This window comes from Protomyctophum bolini (genome assembly GCF_963924005.1).
Source record: "Protomyctophum bolini genome assembly, chromosome: 14".
Taxonomy (NCBI): Eukaryota; Metazoa; Chordata; class Actinopteri; order Myctophiformes; family Myctophidae; genus Protomyctophum; species Protomyctophum bolini.
Window position 1 is genome coordinate 30,800,551 of NC_137875.1, and position 21,478 is coordinate 30,822,028.

The following is a 21,478-nucleotide window of genomic DNA, read 5'->3' on the forward strand; positions in this document are numbered from 1 at the left end:
CAAGCTCGCAGCACGGCATGAAGTGATGCCCGGTGAGCTTGTATATCTGCTATTTTCTGCTATTATTTTTGAATAGCCAACACTAAAATCTGAAATGACACGCTTTCCCGATTTTAATGGGTTAAATTACTGTGTGTGTGTGTGTGTGTGTGTGTGTGTGTGTGTGTGCGTGCGTGCGTGCGTGCACATGCTTGCATGGGCGTGTGTCTGTGTGTCTCAGCTGCAACGGGTCTCCACTCTGCCGTGTACAGCATCCTCCGCAGTCTGATTGCCTTGACTCTTCTTTATGGCTTCTGCTTTGGTGCACTCAAGGTACAGTGTGTGTATCTCCTCTCCTCTCTTCTCCTCTGTGTGTTGAGTAGAATTCGTGTTAGAAATAGCGTTTGAACCCACAGTTCATTTATAAATAACACAGAGCCAGAGAACTCATGGTGGAACTAAGTGGGGTTGCAGAATTGACTATATGGGGACACAGTGGAACGACATGAGAGCGGAACCTCTCAAGAATTCAATGTTTTTCTAAATAAATGAGCAGAGAGCAGAGTTTAACAGTATACTCCACAGTACAGAACAAACAAGCTGGCAGAGACCAGCGTCCAGTCTCTGTGCTTCTCTCCTTCTTTCACCACACACCGTTCTCTCACTGAAGCATGTTTACAATCTGCATCAATACATCAATATATCCATACACCGACACATTTATAATGATGCTAGGGTCATCAATATGTCCATACACCGACACATGTGCCCGTGGCAAAGACCTGGCCTTGGCCTTTTAGATTGAGTTAAAAAAAAAGCAACAAGCAACATGCATATGGACATGTTTCCTCCCTATCACGAGCAAGAGCTGTATATCTGATCTGTGCACATAAAATATTTTGGATCTCATGCCCTTTCAAATTGTACATGGTCTTACTTATAGAAGTGTGTGTGTGTGTGTGTGTGTGTGTGTGTGTGTGTGTGTGTGCACATGCATGCGTGTGTTCAGGAGCCATGGGATGAGCAGCACACCCCAGCACTATTCTCTGGTTTCTGTGGCCTCCTGGTGGTTTTCTCCTACCACCTCAGTCGACAGAGCAGTGATCCCTCAGTACTTCTGTAAGTCTCCAAAGCCGTGTGGCCTCCTACTACATTGTCCCCTGTTTTTAACATGTAAGAACTGGATGGTAAAATCTATAGTCCGGCAGCCAATAGGGTTATTTTGTTTAAAGTGGGAAATGGTCACATATAAACCCCTATAAAAACGTGCTCAATACCTGACAGCCCGTCAGCAGATGGATTTATGAATGTATGTTTATACATGTAGATATTATATATATTTTGGTTTTGGGCCAAAAAAACTATATACCAAATTTCCCACTCCACACCTCCAGCTGCCGGACTACTAGAGGACCTGATGCACGCATGGATGAAAATAAGGCCTACACAGCATCTAGAGATGTGTGTGGGGCGAGGGGCAATATATAATATTATATGGTAAAAAAAATGACAATATAGATTAATCACCAGAGGTATCAAAAGCAGAGGCATGGATCCTCACACACACACACACACACACACACACACACACACACACACACACACACTACTGAGGCTTGTCATGCCCATTCCTGTCCAGATCCCTGATCAAGTCGAAGGTCATGCCAACGCTGGTGGAGAACGAGGAAGAGGATGAGGAAGAAGACGCCATCAAAGACCCTCTGCCGGAGAAGCTCCAAAACTCTATGGTAGTAGAAGTTAAAATGTCACGGCCTGATTTATACTTAAATAATTAACCGGATAATCACATTATGAGTTATTCTGATTGTCTTTTTCTCTTGTGATCCACAGAAGGAGATCTTGCTGTCGGATGTGGTTGTGTGTTCTGTCGCATACATCTTAACCTTTGCCCTAACCGCCAGTACGGTATTCCTGTCTCTCAAGGTGAGACTTGCTTGTGTATTCATTACATACGTCCTGAGCGTTAATTTATCAATTCACTACTTCTATTGTTTTCGTCCCTGTCCATGCCACACATCATGAATGCAGCGCCCGATTGCTAGGAAACTAGCTAATACCGTCTCATACAAATCGTTACACATTATCTCTGGGGTCATGTGATCAGTATGAGTCAGATTTTTCGGATCCCATTCCAATTGTCTATGACTGCAAATGTGTGCAGGCCCTGGTTAGGCAACCGGGCCTGGCGGAGACCTGTGGTCAGAGGAGCGCACTTTTAAAGTTTATGCTGTGTGACGTTATGAAAGTGACATAACTGAAGGATGATCAGCTAATAATTTGTTGTCATATTAACCCATTTTAGGCGGGAACCCCTTTGTGTTTTAAACATTGTTATAATTTAGCTATTAAAAAATAGCAGATCTACAAGCTCTACAAGCTTGTAGGTCTGCTATTTTTGAAAAATTGTGAAAATATTTATTTCAGGTCAGGCCATAAATGGGTTAATAATAACCTATTATCTTTGTAGTAGTTTATTCATATAGACTCATGATTCTTCCTCCAGCCTTTTGTCACCATCGTGTTGTATGCGTTGGCGGGGACGGTGGGCTTCGTGACCCACTACCTGATCCCCCAGCTCAGGAAGCACCACCCCTGGCTGTGGATCTCCCATCCCGTCCTCAAGACCAAAGAGTATCACCAGTTTGAGCCTCGAGGTAAGCCACTGATCCACACTCTTGAATAAATGTCTTGATTGATTTAAAATTATGTAAAAATTCAAAGCTCAAAACTTCTTCTTGTAGATCTGCTGTTTTCACGCAATGGTCCCGACTCCCCAGGATAGGGACACTAGAGTTAATGTTGTTAAAAAATGTAAAACAAAAGCAAACTAAATTGTATATTGTGCGGCACCCTCCAGTGCACATAGTGGACAGTCTTGTCTTTGCACTGTCCACTTATGAGGCAATACTGCCTCATCAAAGTTGGTATTGTGACTTTATATTGTCAATTACTTGCTTGAGATGGGGAGAGGTGAGTTAGCTGCTTTGCCCAATGGCCCAATGGAGTTAAGAGGTTTTGTCCGAAGCACTTTATGCTTTATACTTTTTTAACCAGCACACAGCACAGCACAGCACCAAAACCATACTGTATGCATATGGACAGTAAGTAAACTGAGTGTATGAGAGGTGAGGTATATGTCACACTCTGTACTGAGTGCGGGTAGAATGAGCCATAGGCACTTGAATTAGTCCTCAAAAGTCAAAGAAATCCCCAAGGAACTCAAAAATACTCAAAGAAAAACTCAAAAAACTCAAAAAATACTCAAAATGTTACTCAAACATTTTCCACTTAGTTGGAATACTCAAAGTATTGACAAAGTCACTTGATGCAATCAATTGCTTTTATTCACCTTATTTGTGTCCAGAGAAAAAACATGGAGGTGGTTCCCGTCAAAACAAACTGTACACATAAACTGGCCAGGTTGGCTACAGGTCCTCTCAGCTCCAGGTACAGCCCTACAATGACTCCTGGACAGTGGCAGGTTTCCTGGTTATAAAGGCCAGGCCCCTCCCACTAGACCAAACCATGGTCACGTGTTACAACCCAGTTTAGCCCATGTCCAAAGACAATATATAATTCCCATAATGGTACAAACACCATGCAGTCTAACACCTGGTCTATTGACCATATTACTCAAACAAGTATTCCTATACTAACTCTTCTCTTAAACAAAACCCACAGATGGTATGGTCCACTCATGGACCAATCATGATCTCCCCCTCCATATAAGGCCGCCTGAGACACTCCTCTGGTGCTTTGCCTCTGCCCAGAAGTCATGCAGGGAATATACTGTGGTAAACAAGAAACAAAAGTCATAACCTTGATACAATAAAAATACAAAAAAATAAAGAAAGAAATAACAATACATTTGGAAAACAGAACAGGAACAATGTTAATACCAGTTTTAGTGTGTGCACTCACCAAACTAATGAACAAGGCCCCTGGCTATTGTGTCATGGTGTATTGTAGTGGAGTGTTATGAGTGTGATGTGCTGTTAGTGGCAGGGTGAATTGCCACAGTATACAGCACCAGTCTCACAACTGAACTGGGGACGTTGCGATGGCATGTTCAAAGCAGGTCAGCTACGAGTGTGCGCCTGTGCAGGGCGTTCTGTGTTCTAAAAAGCTGTGATTGTGATATGCTTGGTTTGACTTGACAGAGGATGCAGTGTTGATGTGGTTTGAACGGCTGTACGTGGGGCTGCTGTGTTTCGAGAAGTACGTCGTCTATCCCGCCATCGTGCTGAGCGCGCTCACCAACGATGGCTTCGCCCTCAGTCACCGCAAGAAGCTGGGAATCCAGTGAGTGGACACACAAATCACATGCACACGCACAAACAGACACATACGCACGCACTGTACTTTGCACGCACGCACGCAGGCACAGATATAGTTGAGAGGTGATTTTACCCACGTGCTGAAAAAGCAGGGTGGCGTTTCATTAACTGTCACGGTGTCTCAGGTGAGGACCCAGAAGCAGAACCAGGCAGGCAAACTGATGCAGTCCAATATATTTATTAACATAAAGCTCACATTTATAAATGTATTGCACTTGCGCGTGTGTGTGTGTGTGTGTGTGTGTGTGTGTGCGTGCGTGCATGCACGTGTGTGTGCACGTTCGTTAACTATTTCTACTATTATACTTGGTCATATATTTACTTGGTCCCCTCTCCCAGCTGTGACGTGCTCCTGACCACGGTGGCGGGCATGAAGCTGCTGCGCTCGTCCTTCTGCGACCCCACCCTGCAGTTCCTCACCCTGCTCTTCACACTGGTCTTCTTCCACTTCGACTGTCCACACGCGTCTGAGAGCTTCCTGCTCGACTTCTTCCTCATGTCCATCGTCTTCCACAAGGTGATGATGATGATGATGATGATGATGTGCGCGTGTGTGCGTGTGCGTGTGTGCGTGGGTGGGTGCGCATGTGTGTGCGTGTGTGCGTGCGTGCATGCGTGCGCGCGTGTGTGTCCTGGGGCATTTGGCAGTTTTCTCATCTATCATGACTGCCTAATCTCTGAAGCACATGACACACACGCGTATACACACATACACACGCACACACACACACACACACACACACACACGCGCGCACACACACGCACACGCACACACCAAGTCACACCATGCGCTTTTCCTAGAATGGATAACACCATGTGGATATTTTCACAATAGTGTTTATAGCGCAGTGAGTTCAAGTCAAATCCAACTTCGATAAGCGGCATTGTCCCACAGTAGTGTCAACTAGACATTGACATTATATCTAAACGGTTGCCAATGTCAGCTAAACATTGACATTGTATCTAAATGTTGTGAACTAAACATGGTCATGGTAATATGTTGAATTACACCACATACAATAGTAGTGTACTACGATTGCTGACAAGGTGAGCCAGTGAGCTGTGTGTGTGTGTATGTGTGTGTGTGTGTGTGTGTGTGTGTGTGTGTGTGTGTGTGTGTGTGTGTGTGTGTGTGTGTGTGTGTGTGTGTGTGTGTGTGCGTGTGTGTGTGTGTGTGTGTGTGTGTGTGTGTGTGTGTGTGTGTGTGTGTGTGTGTGTGTGTGTTTGGTGGGGAGCAGTTTATCAGTTTATCAGAGTCCATAAAGCAAGACGACAGAAACAAAGAACGACAGAAAGAGACTTGTTTTGACTGTGGGATATAAATAACTGTCTGTGGGACGAAACCCACAACGCACAGCTTCATTTCTGCTGTCTGACCTTGACCTTGAGGGCTATTACACGCTGGCCAAATATTTGAACAACTTATTTGGACGAGGAACTGAAACCAGATATAAGACCACAAAATGAGTTAACATTCTGCAGGAAACAAGAGGCCGCTCTGTAACAGGGACTGCTGCTTACCGATGTCTTAGAGCAGTGTTTCTCAACCAAATGGACCCTTACGGGTTCATTTTACACTCTCTCAAGAGTTAAATTATTGATAAACATCTGCATTAATTATTTACAAATCTCTCTAGGTCGTCCTCAGAAGTACAAGTACAAGTATAAGTAGTCTACACAATAGAGAATGTTATTTTGTTCAACGATTGTCTGTTATCTCTCCTATGGTACAAACATCAATACAGCATAATGAGGACATATTCTTTCGTCTTATGTCAGCAAGGCTAAATCTCATCAAATGGTGGTCTGTGGCTCAAATGCAGAATAAATAATGGGTCTTGATATTAAAAGAGTTGAAAACCACTGTCTCAGAGCACTCATTCACAACCCGTGGGCTGGGGCCGTGTGGGTATTGCAAATGGGCCCCCAAATAATTGGCTTAGATTTATTTTCTAGACCTCCCAATGTATGAATGAATGGACCATTGTAAAGCACTTTGAGTAAGCACGTCGTAGTGCATAGAAAAGTACTATAAAAATGCAATCCATTATTATTATTATTAATATATTATTAGATACCTCATTGGCCGCTGCAGTTTATTGGAGCGACCTGTATCGCAGGGAAGGCAGAAGTCAAGCAGAACGTGGAAGTGCGTCTTTTCCCACACAATTCCAAGTGTGCAGCTTTATTGGCATTTGAAAACAAACATTTACATTGCCTCTGATTGGCCTACCGAATGTCCCCCTCTGGCGGCGGTGGCTCAGGGGTGGCTCAACCGCAAGGTTTCCAGTTCGAACCCGGGCTCCCCCAGAGTAGTGTCAAAGTGTCCTTGAGCAAGACACTGAACCCCTAATTGCTCCTGATGTGCTGGTTGGTGCCTTGCATGGTTTCCGCCGCCATCGGTGTATGAATGTGTGAAGGGGTGAATGTAACGCACAATCTATGTAAAGCGCCTTGGATAAAGGCGCTATGTAAATGCATCATTTACCATTTACCTCTGTGACACATGCGGAAGCTTGCCTTCCCTGGAGATTCAGGCGGCCAGAGCAGAAATATGCGTCTACCTTTCCATGTCTATACTGGTGCTACCAATCTGGGGTCCTGGGGGAATAGAATGTGCATAACAGGATGTTGGCCCGTTGGGTCCGCCCTCAGCCCTCCTCATTCCCACTAACAACAATGTATACCATACGCGTTCTGAATGCCCCTGCCGACAGATTCAGTAGCGCAGCTCGGAATCGGTTCTTGAGAGATTAGTGTGCTGCTGGCCTGTATGTATGTTATGTGTGTTTTATATATGTACAGTAGGACTAATAATGATGTTCTCTCTGTTGTGTTCTTCAGATGCGTGAGTTGCTGCTGAAGCTCCATTTCATCCTGGTCTACATCGCCCCCTGGCAGATCGCCTGGGGCAGCGCTTTCCACGCCTTCGCTCAGCCCTTTGCTGTGCCTCGTATCCTTCACTAAACATTAATGTATATTTTGTAATAATAATAAATCTACGTAACTAACTAGTAACTAAAGTTTTCAAATACATGTAGTTGAGTGAAAGTACAATTATACCTCAAAATTGTAATTAAGAACAGTACTTAACGGCCACGTGTGTGCCCAGACTCGGCCATGTTGCTGCTGCAGACACTAGTGACCACGGTGTTCTACACCCCGCTGGCTCCTTTCCTGGGCAGCGCCATCTTCATCTCGTCCTACCCACGACCGGTCAAGTTCTGGGAACGCAACTACAAGTAAGAAGGGCCTGTCAGAGGTATAGGGGAAGGGAGGAAGATTCGGGAGGAAGAGAGAGAGGGGGGAGGTGTTGATACCTGGAGAGAGAAGGTACAGAGAATGGAAGGTTAAATAGATACAGACAGAGGGAGGGAGAATGACGAGAGCAGCTTGAGAGATCGCCTTAAAAGATACTGTATATTGCCCACGATCAAGTCTTGTGGGATGTCTGTCCTTTAAAGCGGGGATGACACGCCCCTCGGGAAGCTATTAAGGCTATTAACGCTAGCATCTAGATTGTGACGTACTTACGGGCCAGCTCAATTTGACCAATAAAATTGATCTTGTATCTGGTCTAAATGTCAGAGCGGCTCTGGGCTCTGCGAGTTAGCGTTCCTGGTGGCTATCAACTCATGCTAGTGGTTTTGAGGCCACCTTCAGCCTCATAGCTGGGTAAAAGTTTGGTGGAAAAATTACTTTTTTGCTACAAAAAACTCGCCAGAATGACACCGAGTTGACGTCCAAGTTTTAGGGAAAACTGTTGCATAATCGCAATTCCGCGCGACGGGCTCCATCGTACCTATCTTGTCTATCTGTCTCCCCCCGCTGACACGCCCTCAGCCGGCTAAATGCTGAACAGGGCTCACGGAGCCCTGGAGCTTCACGTAACGTTACCAGTACACTGCCTGTGACTACTCTAGCGGCCGGCCTAACCTGTGTCCGCCCCTCTCTCTCTCTCTCTCTCTCTCTCTCTCACACACACACACACACACACACACACACACACACACACACACACTCTCTCTCTCTCTCTCTCTCTCTCACACACACACACCGATATGGGGGGGCGGTCTCTCTCTCTCTCTCTCTCTCTCTCTCTCTCTCTCTCTCTCTCTCTCTCTCTCCGTGCACAACTTGGAGCTCTCCAAATAGCCACCAGAAGTATGATGAAACTTGACATAGCGTTATTTAGGCTATAATGATCAACTTGTATGGGTGATCATTTTATGTATATCAAATATTATACCCCTCCACACACACACACACACACACACACACACACACACACACACACACACACACACTCTCTATCTCTCTCTCACACACACCGATATGGGGGGGGCGAGACCCCCCCCCCCCCTCTCTCTCTCTCTCTCTCTCTCACACACACACACACACACACACACACACACACCGACAGTCAGAGAACTGACTCACTAAACAACACTAAACAACGTTGGATTCGTACAGTGCAGAATGCAGATAAGTGTAGGCCTATAATGTTCTTATTATAATTGTGAGTTTGTTTTTTAACATGCACCGCGAGTCCACGGGAGCCGATCTACAAGCTCACAACGCGTTGCACTGCGAGTAGCCTAGAGAAGGCTGTCAAGTGAGCAGCGCAATCGCGCATGCTATAGAAATATCCTAATAAATAAATAAAAAGGTGTCGCTTGCAGGGGCAGTTTCCTTATGGGACTTGCCTCTAGAATGCATGCATAGGCATGCAAGTGCACTCGGCATTTATATATCATATATATAGACTAGTACGAAGTACAATTAAATGATCACAGGCATTCTAGGTCTAGGTCGGGACACATGAAATCCACGTAAATGCCTTTCCGCTAGCTTCACGTAAACGCGAGAAAACATCAACTTCTTTTTTTTCACCGCTGGGGGGGGGGGGAGGCGGGGCTGCGGATAGCCCCCATGAGGATCATCAGAACTATTCGGGTCTGACCCATACAATGTTTTTCACTCATGAATTCATTATGCATAAACAAACATTTCACATGAAGAAACAATGTTGTGTGTGTGTGTGTGTGTATGTACACACATGCCCAGTTCAATGCGGGGCAGAGAGGCACTGCGCAGCCTGCATGAACAGAATAGGCTCTGTGCCCCGGCGGTGAGAGGGGCTGCATCCCAGCTCTCTGTGCCCCGGCGGTGAGAGGGGACAAACGGTCGTGAGCGGGGCTGCATCCCAGCTCTCTGGAAGTCCGAGTGCGAAATTGCGATTATGCAACAGTTTACGCTAAAACTTCCACGTCAACTCAATGTCATTGTAAGGAATAAATAAAAGCAATAAAATAATTTTTTAATGATATTTTCACCTAGTATGACGCAAAAGGTTACCTCAAAACCACTAGCCTTTACTGCGCTAGCCACTCAGCTCGGCTAGATGCTAGGTCACGTCAGAGCCTGAGATATAGTCACGTGTCGTTTGAAACTGTTTTCATTCAGACCACGTGATGTACCTTATCAGCAATGTTAATCTCGGGCTTTGACACTCCCCCTTTAAGTGACAAGCTGGGGCGAAAAACACACATACATCTCTCACTCCTAACTGCAACCCACTGCCTCTGCCAGTCTTTTATTTATTGATGGAAAATGAACATGAAAATGAACATGAATGAATAAAAAGCACTCTAAAAATACACCATGTGCTCCGGTCGCTACAAGAGACTATGAGTTGACTTCCACTACAGTAGAATATGCCTGTGTTTTAGCATTAAAAAAAATCACACAGCTGGAAAGTAGATCCTTAATGTATCTATTAATGTGGTAATACTACAGCCAGGGTCTTGAATGACACAGCTTAAAGGGGAAGGATGCAACAGAAATATTTCAGTAACATGAACCACAAGACCACATCATCTCCTCGGGATTCAAAACCACCAACTGGTGTCTCTGGGAGATATTTTATTCCGTACACTACGAGTGGCACTATGTCAAACCTCAGCAGTAGTATCTGAACACCGCCAACAGCAGCAGAAACAAGAGAGAAAACAGCACCATCGTCAACAGAATAGGAAGCTTTTTTATTACTATATTTCCAGTTCCAAGATATCTGGTTTCAGGTCCGTCTGGTACAGGTGCTGACTTTGTGTTGGAAGGGTTGGTGTTCTCACTGGGGTGCATACTTAGTTTAGACTAGTCATTGGTTAGACATGGGTTAAGGTTAGGTTTAGGGTGAGGGTTTGAGATAGGTTGTAGTTGTAGGACTAATGACTGGTCTAACCAAATGACTAGTCTAAACCAAATACTGTCTAAACTAAGTACTGCACCCGTTCTCACTCAGAAAATAGTGAATATATATATTTCAGAAATATTTTTCAATGGCATTATAACACAATCTACAGTACAGACTAGGAGCAGACCTGTGGCTTTGGATAGGGTCCGATCCCGGTCTTTGAACTTTGAGGGTCTTCAATTGAAATGGACTCTTAAAGCGAAAAAATTAAAATCTCAACGGAGTTGCAGAAAAAGTTGAAAAAGTCGGCTAGTGCTTCAAAGATCAAAGGGACTGAAATGCTGAAGAGAAGGCAGCGATCCGAGCACTGAAAATGTCAACATGTTTGGACTCCCAAAGGAGTCTTCATCAGGGCAAGTATATGAAATGGACTCTTGTCCCCATGTCTCTCTGCAGCACCAAACGCATTGACAACTCCAACAGCAGGCTGGTGTCCCAGGTGGATAAGGAGACAGGTACAGTAAGATTTACATCTACATCTACTTTTGTGTGCCACACTTACCAGGTGAAGTAGGCAATTGATTGTTCCCTGTCAACATCAACACAGCCTTTATTATACTATGTTTTAAAAGCATGTTCTTTACTGAATGTGTACTTGACCCATCATCCTAAACCTTCCGGTGTAATTCCACTGTAAATCCGCTGCAAATTCCACCTCTGTCCTCATAGATAGATTAAGTTTTAAGTCACCATGACTGATTTCAGTCATTTGGAAGCATGTCGCACACCGAACATATAACCGTTCTACAAGCTTGTATCTGCTATTTTCGGTTCATTATTTTATTATGATGATTAAAGACGTTGAGTGAAGATTTTAAGTGGTCAAACTAACAATAGAATACACATGCAGAAGCATTCTACAGCTTGGTATAGACTGCAGATAACCAACATAGCCAACACAAAATTGATGCTTATCAACAACAGTTAAATAACGGCTACTGCCATCGGTATAGTCAACTTTATTTTCCGACACCGATATATAATTTATGATATCGACATATGCCCAATATCAGTACAGCATCATCATTCCATGTGTCCTCATGCTCTTCCAGGCTGTGACGACAACAACCTCAACTCCATCTTCTATGAGTACCTGACCCGCTCACTGCAGCACTCGCTGTGCGGGGATCTGCAGCTGGGCCGCTGGGGCAACTACAGCGCCGGGGACTGTTTCATCCTGGCCTCTGACTACCTCAACGCCCTGGTCCACCTCATAGAGATCGGCAACGGCCTGGTCACCTTCCAGCTGAGGGGGCTGGAGTTCAGAGGTATACCAGTGGTTCCCAAACACTGGGTTCGGGACCCATTTGTGGGTCGCATGCAGGCACATTTTTATGGGTCCCTTTATTTCTTGCTTCCTACATTTAGTTTGTAGATTTTTTCCAATATTTTTTTTCAGTAATTTCATGAGGAAATCAAAGAAAAATCTAAGAAATTCCATAAATTAGAAAAAAAATGTTTAAGAAGACGTGTGTGTGTCTCCCTCAGGAACGTACTGCCAGCAGCGGGAGGTGGAGGCCATCACGGAGGGCGTGGAGGAGGACGACGCGTGCTGCTGCTGCGAGCCGGGCCACCTGCCTCACGTGCTGTCCTGCAACGCAGCCTTCAACCTGCGCTGGCTGGCCTGGGAGGTGACGGCCACCAAGTACCTGCTGGAGGGCTACAGCATCAGCGAGAACAACGCCGCCACCATGCTGCAGGTGTACGACCTGCGCAAGCTGCTCATCACCTACTACCTGAAGGTACAGCCACCATCAGCCACCATGTCTTACTGATGAATTGAGTACAATTGGACCGCGACGGAAACAAGCCCCTGGGGCCTTTTGAGCCCCCCCCCCTGCCAAATGACGTCATATGGCAGCCAAGTCTATGGAAATTTAACATCCTCACTGCCAGGCCAGGTATTCATTAATTCTTCCAAAACCCACCAGTGTTTTTCAGTGAAACCCTGATTTTGAAGGTCCACCAGAACCGGATGTGTGTTTTCTTTCAACCGGAAAATAAACGTGTGGCAGCGAGCCCCCTGTACTTTCCTGTGCTCGTCTTTGCAAACTATGAATAAAGTATTCAATCAATCAATCAATCAATCAATCAATCAAGCAATCAATCAATCAAAGTCTCTTAACCCTCCCTCTCTCTCCTCGCTCTCTGTCACATCCAACTCCCTCCCTCCTGTCTCCAGAGTATCATCTACTACCTGGTCCAGTCTCCCAAGCTGACCAGCTGGCTGAAGGACGCGTCCATCCAGGAGGCCCTGCAGTCCTACACCAAGTGGCACCACATCGAGCGCGACCCGCAGGTGTTCAGCGTCAAGATCGACGAGGACTACGTGCACTGCCTGCAGGGCGTGACGCGGGCCAGCTTCTGCAACGTCTACCTGGAGTGGATACAGTACTGCGCCGGCAAGATGGAGGCGGTACGCTACGCTAGGCGCGAGAAAGTAAAAAAAGAAACATACACAGCGATATCAAGAGTGTTGCTTTAACTCTGAAAGTGTAAAATTACACCCGGATGGTGACATCCTGCAGTGTTCATTCATCCATTTGTAACTGTACAAAATGTGACCTATTATTACGGGTATGGGTATCGTTGCATTTGTCCAGACTCAAGCTTTTACTTTGTTTCACTGTTATCACATGGGTTTCTACCTGCCTGGTTTGGGTTACGGTCAGTAAACATTACACACTGTGGGACGCTTCAGCCAGATAAGTCACGTGTAGATTGGAAAAAATTTAACGTAAATACTCATATATTATGTATTTGATCTTGCCATTTAGACTCTTCATATTCATATACTTCATATTATTCCCAAATTTAAGACAACCATTTAAGAGCAGGGAGATATACTGTATGTAAAAAAAACAGCCAGGGACCCAGGCAGCCAGGGACACACATAGCTCTGCAATGAAGTGGTTGCACCACCACTCACCAGGGGAAAACAGAAGCGCCACCTGGGGTGATGGTGGGTGCAAAGAAGCACATGCTGTACCAATCTGTAGCGATATGCCATATTTACATAACCAACATAGTTAATGTTTTATTATGCCCTGTGTGTGTGTGTGTGTGTGTGTGTGTGTGTGTGTGTGTGTGTGTGTGTGTGTGTGTGTGTGTGTGTGTGTGTGCGTGCGTGTGTGCGTGCGTGTGTGTCCAGCCGGTGGACAGTGATGAGGACTCTCCTCTCGTGACGTTGTCCTATGCTCTGTCTGTCCTGGGAAGGAGGTCCCTTGGTACCGCATCACACAACATGTCCAACAGGTAACGCTTCATGTATGTGTGTGCTCCGTCATGTGGACAGTGTCGTGCATGAGCCGAATTGATCTACAAGCTCACAATAGGTCGTGGCACGAGACATTGTGAACTTGTAGATCGGCTATTTTTGATGTGCGACAGTGCGTAAGCAAGTATAAATCAAGCCTTTCCCCATCTGTCTCTCACAGTGAGACTCTGACAAAAGAAGCACATGATGACATCACATGAAGAAAGGCACATGTAGCATCTCATAATGTAATAACTGCTCATATTCACATGAAAAAAAGGCATGGTCCAGGAGTCAGTGCATAAAAAAGATCTAAATTAGTATTCATTAATACACACCCAAAAACTAAACGTTATGATATAAACTTTAACATCGTATTCTTATAATGTAAATGTACGTATAACAAGTTTGGATGCATGTTTAGACAACATGGCAGCAGTTAGTAAGAATTACCAGAGGGGGCCAATTGTTGCTAAAGCCAGTTAATCATTGTCATCAGAAAGACTCATTGATCTGAATGATTAAAATGCTTTTTGTCATTTTCGGATTCATAACCATAAGTATATTATTCTTAGATTCACTCACTGTCTTGGAACTCTCATCTCTTGCATCCCATCTCTTTTTCTCCAAAGTCTGGAGTCATTCCTGTATGGTTTCAACACCCTGTTCAAAGGGGACTTCCGCATTGCCACCAAAGATGAGTGGGTGTTTGCTGACATGGATCTCCTACAGAAAGTGGTGGCTCCTGGGGTTAGAATGAGCCTCAAGCTGCACCAGGTAAACACCTTGTCGTCACATGATGAAGAAAAGGCCAGTCCACATCAACACAACTCACAACTCAACTTGCGACAAAAGCGTTTTAGAGACTGTTGACTATAGTATTCAAGCGCTGAGTAGGCACGTAGTGCATAGAAAAGTGTGCCAGTCGACTCCCTTTCTTTTTTCAAACCTCTACTCTCTCTCACTCTCACCCTCTCAGGATCACTTCACGTGCCTGGAAGAAACAGAGGAGGCGTCCATCTTGTACGAGGCCATCAGTAACTACCGCACCAGCCTGGTCATCTGCCACGAGAGTGACCCGGCATGGCGCAAGGCGGTGCTGTCCAGCCGTGACACGCTGCTTACCCTGCGGCACATGATTGATGACGGCTCCGACGAGTACAAGATTATCATGCTTTACAAACGACACCTCAGCTTCAAGGTCATCAAGGTATGACGACGGCAGCACACAAAATAAGGTGGTGTAAGTGTGTGTGTGACTGTGTGACTGTGTGTGTGTGTGTGTGTGTGTGTGTGTGTGTGTGTGTGTGTGTGTTTGTGAATTGCTGTGTGTTCAGTGTTCAGTTTTTATGCACCACATATCTGGTACAAACCCAGAAAACTGCAGGTCATGCTGGTAGTACAACTCTGTTCTTTTAAAACAAAGCTTAAGACGTTTCTATTTGCCGCTGCCTTTTTCTGTCATTTGAATTGCTTTGTTGTTGAAATGTGTTATAAAAGTCTCTCAACAACCATGCTCATGCACTGAACTCCTCATGGTTCTTCTCTCCTTTCCTTTCCTCTCCTTTCTTCTGTGTAGATTAATAAGGAGTGTGTACGTGGGCTGTGGGCAGGCCAGCAACAGGAGCTGGTGTTCCTGAGGAACCGGAACCCTGAGCGAGGCAGCATCCAGAACTCAAAGCAGGCATTGAGGAACATGGTCAACTCATCCTGTGACCAGCCGCTGGGATACCCCATGTAAGTGACACAGAGGAACATTCTAAGGGCCCTGGGCTGACCAAGTGCAGTGTAAACTCCCACGCTGTCACGATCAGAGTCAGAGGTGTGTAGGACCCAAGCGCAGGACAAGGCAGAGGATGAGGCAGACACAAGGCAGGTCGAGTGCACGGTGGTTAATTAACCAAAAACCAGGGGAGCAGGAACAAACACAGGAACAGGAAAATAAACTAGGAACACTAGGAGCAAGGACATAACACTAGGACTAGGAAAATACAAGGAATCACGAGGAGCTGAATAACACTGACAACAATTTACGAACCAACAAAGAACTGACAACACAAGGGCATACTTATAGACATGGGATAACTAGACACAGGTGAACAAAACTCAAATCAAGAAAGGGATTGGCTGGGGGACTAAGAGGACACAGGTGGAAAACAAAGACTGATCACAATACAGGTTAGACAAGGCAGGTACATAACTACAGGGGCAACAGGAAGGCACAAAACACTACTACAAAATAAAGGTACACAAGAAAACATAACATGTCACGGACCGTGACACACGCGGGAGACCGGGGTTTGCGATGCGGTCCCAATTAGGACATGAAAACGTAACAGATTGCAGCTTTTATTTTGAGAATGTACAAATGTAATCCAGTTAAGCGACAAAAAGAAAACAACCAGGTGCTCGATGGAGATGCAACAAAAATAATAATGTAAAGTAGGATCTGGTGCTTCAAAGATCAGTGGGACTGGAATGAGGAGAGGGGAGGATAAAAATAGATGTATTTTATTTATAAAAGTCAAAAGAAGCCAACATGTTTCGACTCTAACAGAGTCATCAGGGCAAGTATATGAATGTAATCCAGTTAAGTTGGGTTACATTCAGAGTCACAAATGGATAAATTATAACACAGAGGATTTTACTTTTTATTCAACACGGACAGTCTAACGTCTCCTGCCTTGTAGGTACGTGTCACCGTTGACTACATCATATGCCGGAACACACCGGACACTAAGCAGCATTGGCGGAGGTGCTTTAAGTTTGGACACCATTCGCACCTGGATCTGCTCCAAATGGCTACGGTCAGTCCATTGTAACGTGTGTGTGTGTGTGTGTGTGTGTGTGTGTGTGTGTGTGTGTGTGTGTGTGTGTGTGTGTGTGTGTGTGTGTGTGTGTGTGTGTGTGTGTGTGTGTGTGTGCGTGCGTGTGTGTGTGTGTGTGTGTGTGTGTGTGTGTGAGAGTTTCTGAACAGAACATTGTAAACAGAGAAATATACAGTATATTTCCCCATTAACATAAAAAATTAAGTAAAAACAAACAAACACATGAAAAGAAAATAAACAAATACATGATGCAAGACACAAATAAAAAATGAAAAGTGTACGTGTGTGTGTGTGTGTGTGTGTGTGTGTGTGTGTGTGTGTGTGTGTGTGTGTGTGTGTGTGTGTGTGTGTGTGTGTGTGTGTGACTGTGTGTGTGTGACTGTGTGTGTGTGTGTGTGTGTGTGTGTGTGTGTGTGTGTGTGTGTGTGTGTGTGTGTGTGTGTGTGTGTGTGTGTGTGTGTGCAGGGTGCGTAAGGACAACCTGACTAGCTGTAACAGTGGAGTGAACATGGAGGACGTGGACTGTGGAGCCGGTGGCTCATCCTCTCTCAGCCAGAACCATCCCTCCTCCCTGACGTCTAACAGCCTCAACCACTACCAGCACCGAGCACGTACCACGCACAGCCACAGACACCATAACTCAGGTATAGGCTAACCACGCACAGACACCATAACTCAGGTATAGGCCACCAGAATGCATTTTTTGAGCGGAGGAGCACTTTTGCGATGTCCAGAGCACATCCACAGCACTTTTTACTAAGTGCAGTGTTTAGTGACGTCCGCAACATGATGATGTCATGTGCATACCCTCTATAGCAATTTGAGAAGTACTGTAGATGTTCAATCCGTACATCTCCTATTTCTGTGTGTGTGTGTGTGTGTGTGTGTGTGTGTGTGTGTGTGTGTGTGTGTGTGTGTGTGTGTGTGTGTGTGTGTGTGTGTGTCCAGCCAGGAGAGAATACCGCAGTCGGTCAGTGCAGCCCCAGAGTCAGCGACCGCCTGTCAGCAGCCAATCAGGGCCCATCTTGGACTCAGGCTCAGCCAATGGGCTGGTCCAGCGTCTGTCCAACAGTCAACTGTCCTTCAACACCTCCATAGCCTCTATCTTCTCACAGGTACACAGTACACACACACACACACACACACACACACACACACACACACACACACACACACACACACACACACACACACACACACACACACACACACACACACACACACACACACACACACATGTTCATGTGTACACACCACACTGTAAGATGGCACTGGATGTAAAACATTAAAAAAAAAAAAAAAAAAGCACAAGGTTGTGCTAAAGTCTTATTATTCTCATTATTCAAAACGGTGGGGCTGAGGGAGTGGGAGAAAAAGCAACAAAAGTTCTTCCCGGACCGGAGCAAAAGGCCTTCTTTGCATTCAGCAGCATTTCTGTAAAGAGATGTTTATTCATTGTCAAACCACTACTGTTCCAAGTTAAACAGTAATTGATTTATTTAGCGAATGCAAAATCCTTGAGCCAAGCTGTTTCCTCCTGGTCTGCTGTGTGAACGCGAACGGCGACTTGTCCTCCTTTCAGTCTTTGGAGAGGGCAAACTTCAGTGACGTGCTCCATTGTTTGCTCCTCTCCACAAGTACACAGGACTACTGTGTACTTGGGCTAGGACTACTGCCCCATTTGTGAAAACTGGCCAAGCAGCGGCCATGTCCGTTCCTGAATCACACAAAAACCTTCCTGCAGTATTGGTTTTTGGTGCATGCGTGTGCGTGTGCGTCCGAGGGCCTTCCCACGTCAGGGACTATACTGACGTCTCGTTACGCATATGTGTGTGTGCGTGCCTGCGTGTGAAAGTGTGAACATGATTAGGTTTGTTTTTTTGTTTTTTTAAAACATTAAGGTGGTTCAGGTATGTTTTGGCTGTGTTGGTGTCAGATATTTCTCTAAATCAGTCTTTCTGACTCGCTATATTTCTCTCTGTCTCCCTCATGCATTCTTTGTCTTTCTGTCTGTCTGTCTGTCTGTCTGTCTGTCTGTCTCTGTCTCTCTAGGTCCCTCGTCTCTCTGGGGCTGGTGGGATCAGCTCTCAGCTGCATGCAGCCCAGCATCAGCAGCGGTCCAGCCAGGTAGCTGCTGCTTCAGACTCCTTTCCTGGTTTATGACTGTGTTCATTCAGCTTCAAGACTCCCCTCCTGGTGTATGACTGTGTGAATTCAGCTTCAGACTCCACTTGTAGATCTGCTATTTTAGAAAAGTTATGAACATGTGGTGCATATCTTTGAATGCATGTTCTTGATGTCAACGGCGCGGGCTCTCTCTCTCTCTCTCTCTCAGGTCTCTTCGTCGTCGTCCACACTCAGCCTGCTGTTTGGGAAGCGTAGCTTCTCCAGTGGCCTGGTCATCTCTGGGCTGTCGGCCGCCGAAGGCGGCAACACCACCGACACACAGTCCTCGTCCAGCGTCAACATCGCCATGGGGCCGTCACACCGCTCCAGCAGCAGGGCCACACAGGTCGGGGAACAAGTGGGCAAACAGCTTCTCTTATACCTCTCACACTATATAGGGCTGGGCAAACAGCTTCTCTTATACCTCTCACACTATAGAGCGCAGCAGTCCCGCCCCCTTTCAGAAAAGCGCGTGGCCCAGGAAATGAAACCCCAATGCATTTTTCCATCGGCACTTCGAATATAATTTATTTAAAGACGGTTACGCCGCGGACAAAGCCAATTCGGATCATGACAAATCATGACAATGAACACAATGTTTTGGGACGATCAAATCATTAGAAAGAAGAAAATAAAGGCAGGAGACAACACTATTTGTTTTTCGTCTTATAAATTATTTGATCGTCCCAAAACATTGTGTTCATTGTCATGATTTGTCATGATCCGAATTGGCTTTGTCCGCGGCGTAACCGTCTTTAAATAAATTATATTCAAAGTGCCGATGGAAAAATGCATTGGAGTTTCATTTCCTGGGCCACTCGCTTTTCTGAAAGGGGGCGGGACTGCTGCGCTCTATAGGGCTGGGCAAACAGCTTCTCTTATACCTCTCACACTATATAGGGCTGGGCAAACAGCTTCTCTTATACCTCTCACACTATATAGGGCTGGGCAAACAGCTTCTCTTATACCTCTCACACTCTATAGGGCTGGGCAAACAGCTTCTCTTATACCTCTCACACTATAGGGCTGGGCAAACAGCTTCTCTTATACCTCTCACACTATATAGGGCTGGGCAAACAGCTTCTCTTATACCTCTCACACTATAGGGCTGGGCAAACAGCTTCTCTTATACCTCTCACACTATAGGGCTGGGCAAACAGCTTCTCTTATACCTCTCACACTATAGGGCTGGGCAAACAGCTTCTCTTATACCTCTCACACTATAGGGCTGGGCAAACAGCTTCTCTTATACCTCTCACACTATAGGGCTGGGCAAACAGCTTCTCTTTTACCTCTCACACTATATAGGGCTGGGCAAACAGCTTATCTTATACCTCTCACACTCTATAGGGCTGGGCAAACAGCTTCTCTTATACCTCTCACACTCTATAGGGCTGGGCAAACAGCTTCTCTTATACCTCTCACACTCTATAGGGCTGGGCAAACAGCTTCTCTTATACCTCTCACAGTATATAGGGCTGGGCAAACAGCTTCTCTTATACCTCTCACACTATAGGGCTGGACACACTGGTGGAAAGTACACATTATGTTACCTCTCACACTATAGGGCTGTATTTCCACATTTCTATTTTACAACTCTACTAATTACTAATTATTTTAAAACTTTAGCTACTCATACATACATTAACCACTTCATCCATGGCTATATAGCCGATCTACAAGCTCACAATGTATACATTTTTCAGCCTAATACATCTCTCTCTATCTCACTCTTCTTGTCTTTTGCTAACTCTTAGTGGACATCGGAAGCGTATGAGAGTATAGACGCGACATACTCTAATGCTGCCATTGGTCCAAAAGACAGCACGCAGTCAGGTGACCGAAGCTGCGGCCAGCTATTGGAGAATACACAGGAAGACTCCGCCTCTGCGTCGACTGTCCCAGAGGCGACGGATCAAAAGACTGACTAAGAGCGAGAAAGCACACACACACACACACACGAGACGACTGAAAGTGCACGGACACGTCCTAATACAGTATACAGAAAAGACTGTATGAATGATCACATGCGAGACTTCACACTACATGTCTAGACACATGCAGATGATTGTATGAGAGAACACCCATGCACACGAACCTGCCGCCTCTCCTGTCCACAGCATGGTCTCACCCTGTTGTCTGAATGTAACGAAACTAAAAGAAGTGATCTCTGATCCACTGATCGAATAAAGACTTTTTAAAACAGATTGCTTAATAATTCCCTCGCTTGTCTTGATCACACTGCATTGATTGGACACATTGATTATGTGAGCTGATTTTGTATTTATTTATTGGTATTTTAAAAGTACCACTGTGCAATCTGCTGAACAACAGCAGCCATTGGGTAGCGTGAATTCTGTTTGTGTCCGAGCATAGGCATGGCTGAGGCATGGTAACGCCCCGCCTGCCTGTGATTGGTCTACTGACACTGCCCGTCTTGACTGTCCTCCGAGACGCGAGATCCATGGTGAGACTGAGAAATAAATAATAGGCTACAAGAGAATGACAGCTTGGCACGCGCAACAGATTCTACATTTGTAGAAGAGGCAAACTAATATTGTTTATGCATGTTCAATCAATTATTCCATCAAAGCAAACGGCATAAACAATATTAGTTCTCTTCTACAAAAATAAA

At 45.4% G+C, this 21,478-nt stretch overlaps 1 protein-coding gene across 1 annotated transcript in view; it reads left to right on the plus strand.

Moving 5' to 3' along the window:
* The window catches only part of pcnx2 (pecanex 2), a gene marked incomplete at both ends in the record, with an annotated part of 40,051 nt that extends 19,277 nt beyond the window's left edge, over positions 1 to 20,774 (plus strand). Inside the window, 23 exons of the mRNA XM_080782958.1 lie at positions 221 to 312; positions 989 to 1,098; positions 1,619 to 1,727; positions 1,831 to 1,923; positions 2,504 to 2,654; positions 4,161 to 4,302; positions 4,677 to 4,854; positions 7,182 to 7,290; positions 7,450 to 7,579; positions 10,990 to 11,048; positions 11,646 to 11,861; positions 12,082 to 12,335; positions 12,776 to 13,009; positions 13,745 to 13,848; positions 14,482 to 14,626; positions 14,829 to 15,059; positions 15,429 to 15,586; positions 16,540 to 16,656; positions 17,143 to 17,321; positions 17,626 to 17,792; positions 18,730 to 18,804; positions 19,013 to 19,189; positions 20,601 to 20,774. Coding sequence (XP_080639084.1) covers positions 221 to 312; positions 989 to 1,098; positions 1,619 to 1,727; positions 1,831 to 1,923; positions 2,504 to 2,654; positions 4,161 to 4,302; positions 4,677 to 4,854; positions 7,182 to 7,290; positions 7,450 to 7,579; positions 10,990 to 11,048; positions 11,646 to 11,861; positions 12,082 to 12,335; positions 12,776 to 13,009; positions 13,745 to 13,848; positions 14,482 to 14,626; positions 14,829 to 15,059; positions 15,429 to 15,586; positions 16,540 to 16,656; positions 17,143 to 17,321; positions 17,626 to 17,792; positions 18,730 to 18,804; positions 19,013 to 19,189; positions 20,601 to 20,774 — 3,404 coding nt within the window. The remainder of the gene's footprint in view (positions 1 to 220; positions 313 to 988; positions 1,099 to 1,618; positions 1,728 to 1,830; positions 1,924 to 2,503; positions 2,655 to 4,160; positions 4,303 to 4,676; positions 4,855 to 7,181; positions 7,291 to 7,449; positions 7,580 to 10,989; positions 11,049 to 11,645; positions 11,862 to 12,081; positions 12,336 to 12,775; positions 13,010 to 13,744; positions 13,849 to 14,481; positions 14,627 to 14,828; positions 15,060 to 15,428; positions 15,587 to 16,539; positions 16,657 to 17,142; positions 17,322 to 17,625; positions 17,793 to 18,729; positions 18,805 to 19,012; positions 19,190 to 20,600) is intronic.
* Positions 20,775 to 21,478: the final 704 nt, after the last annotated feature.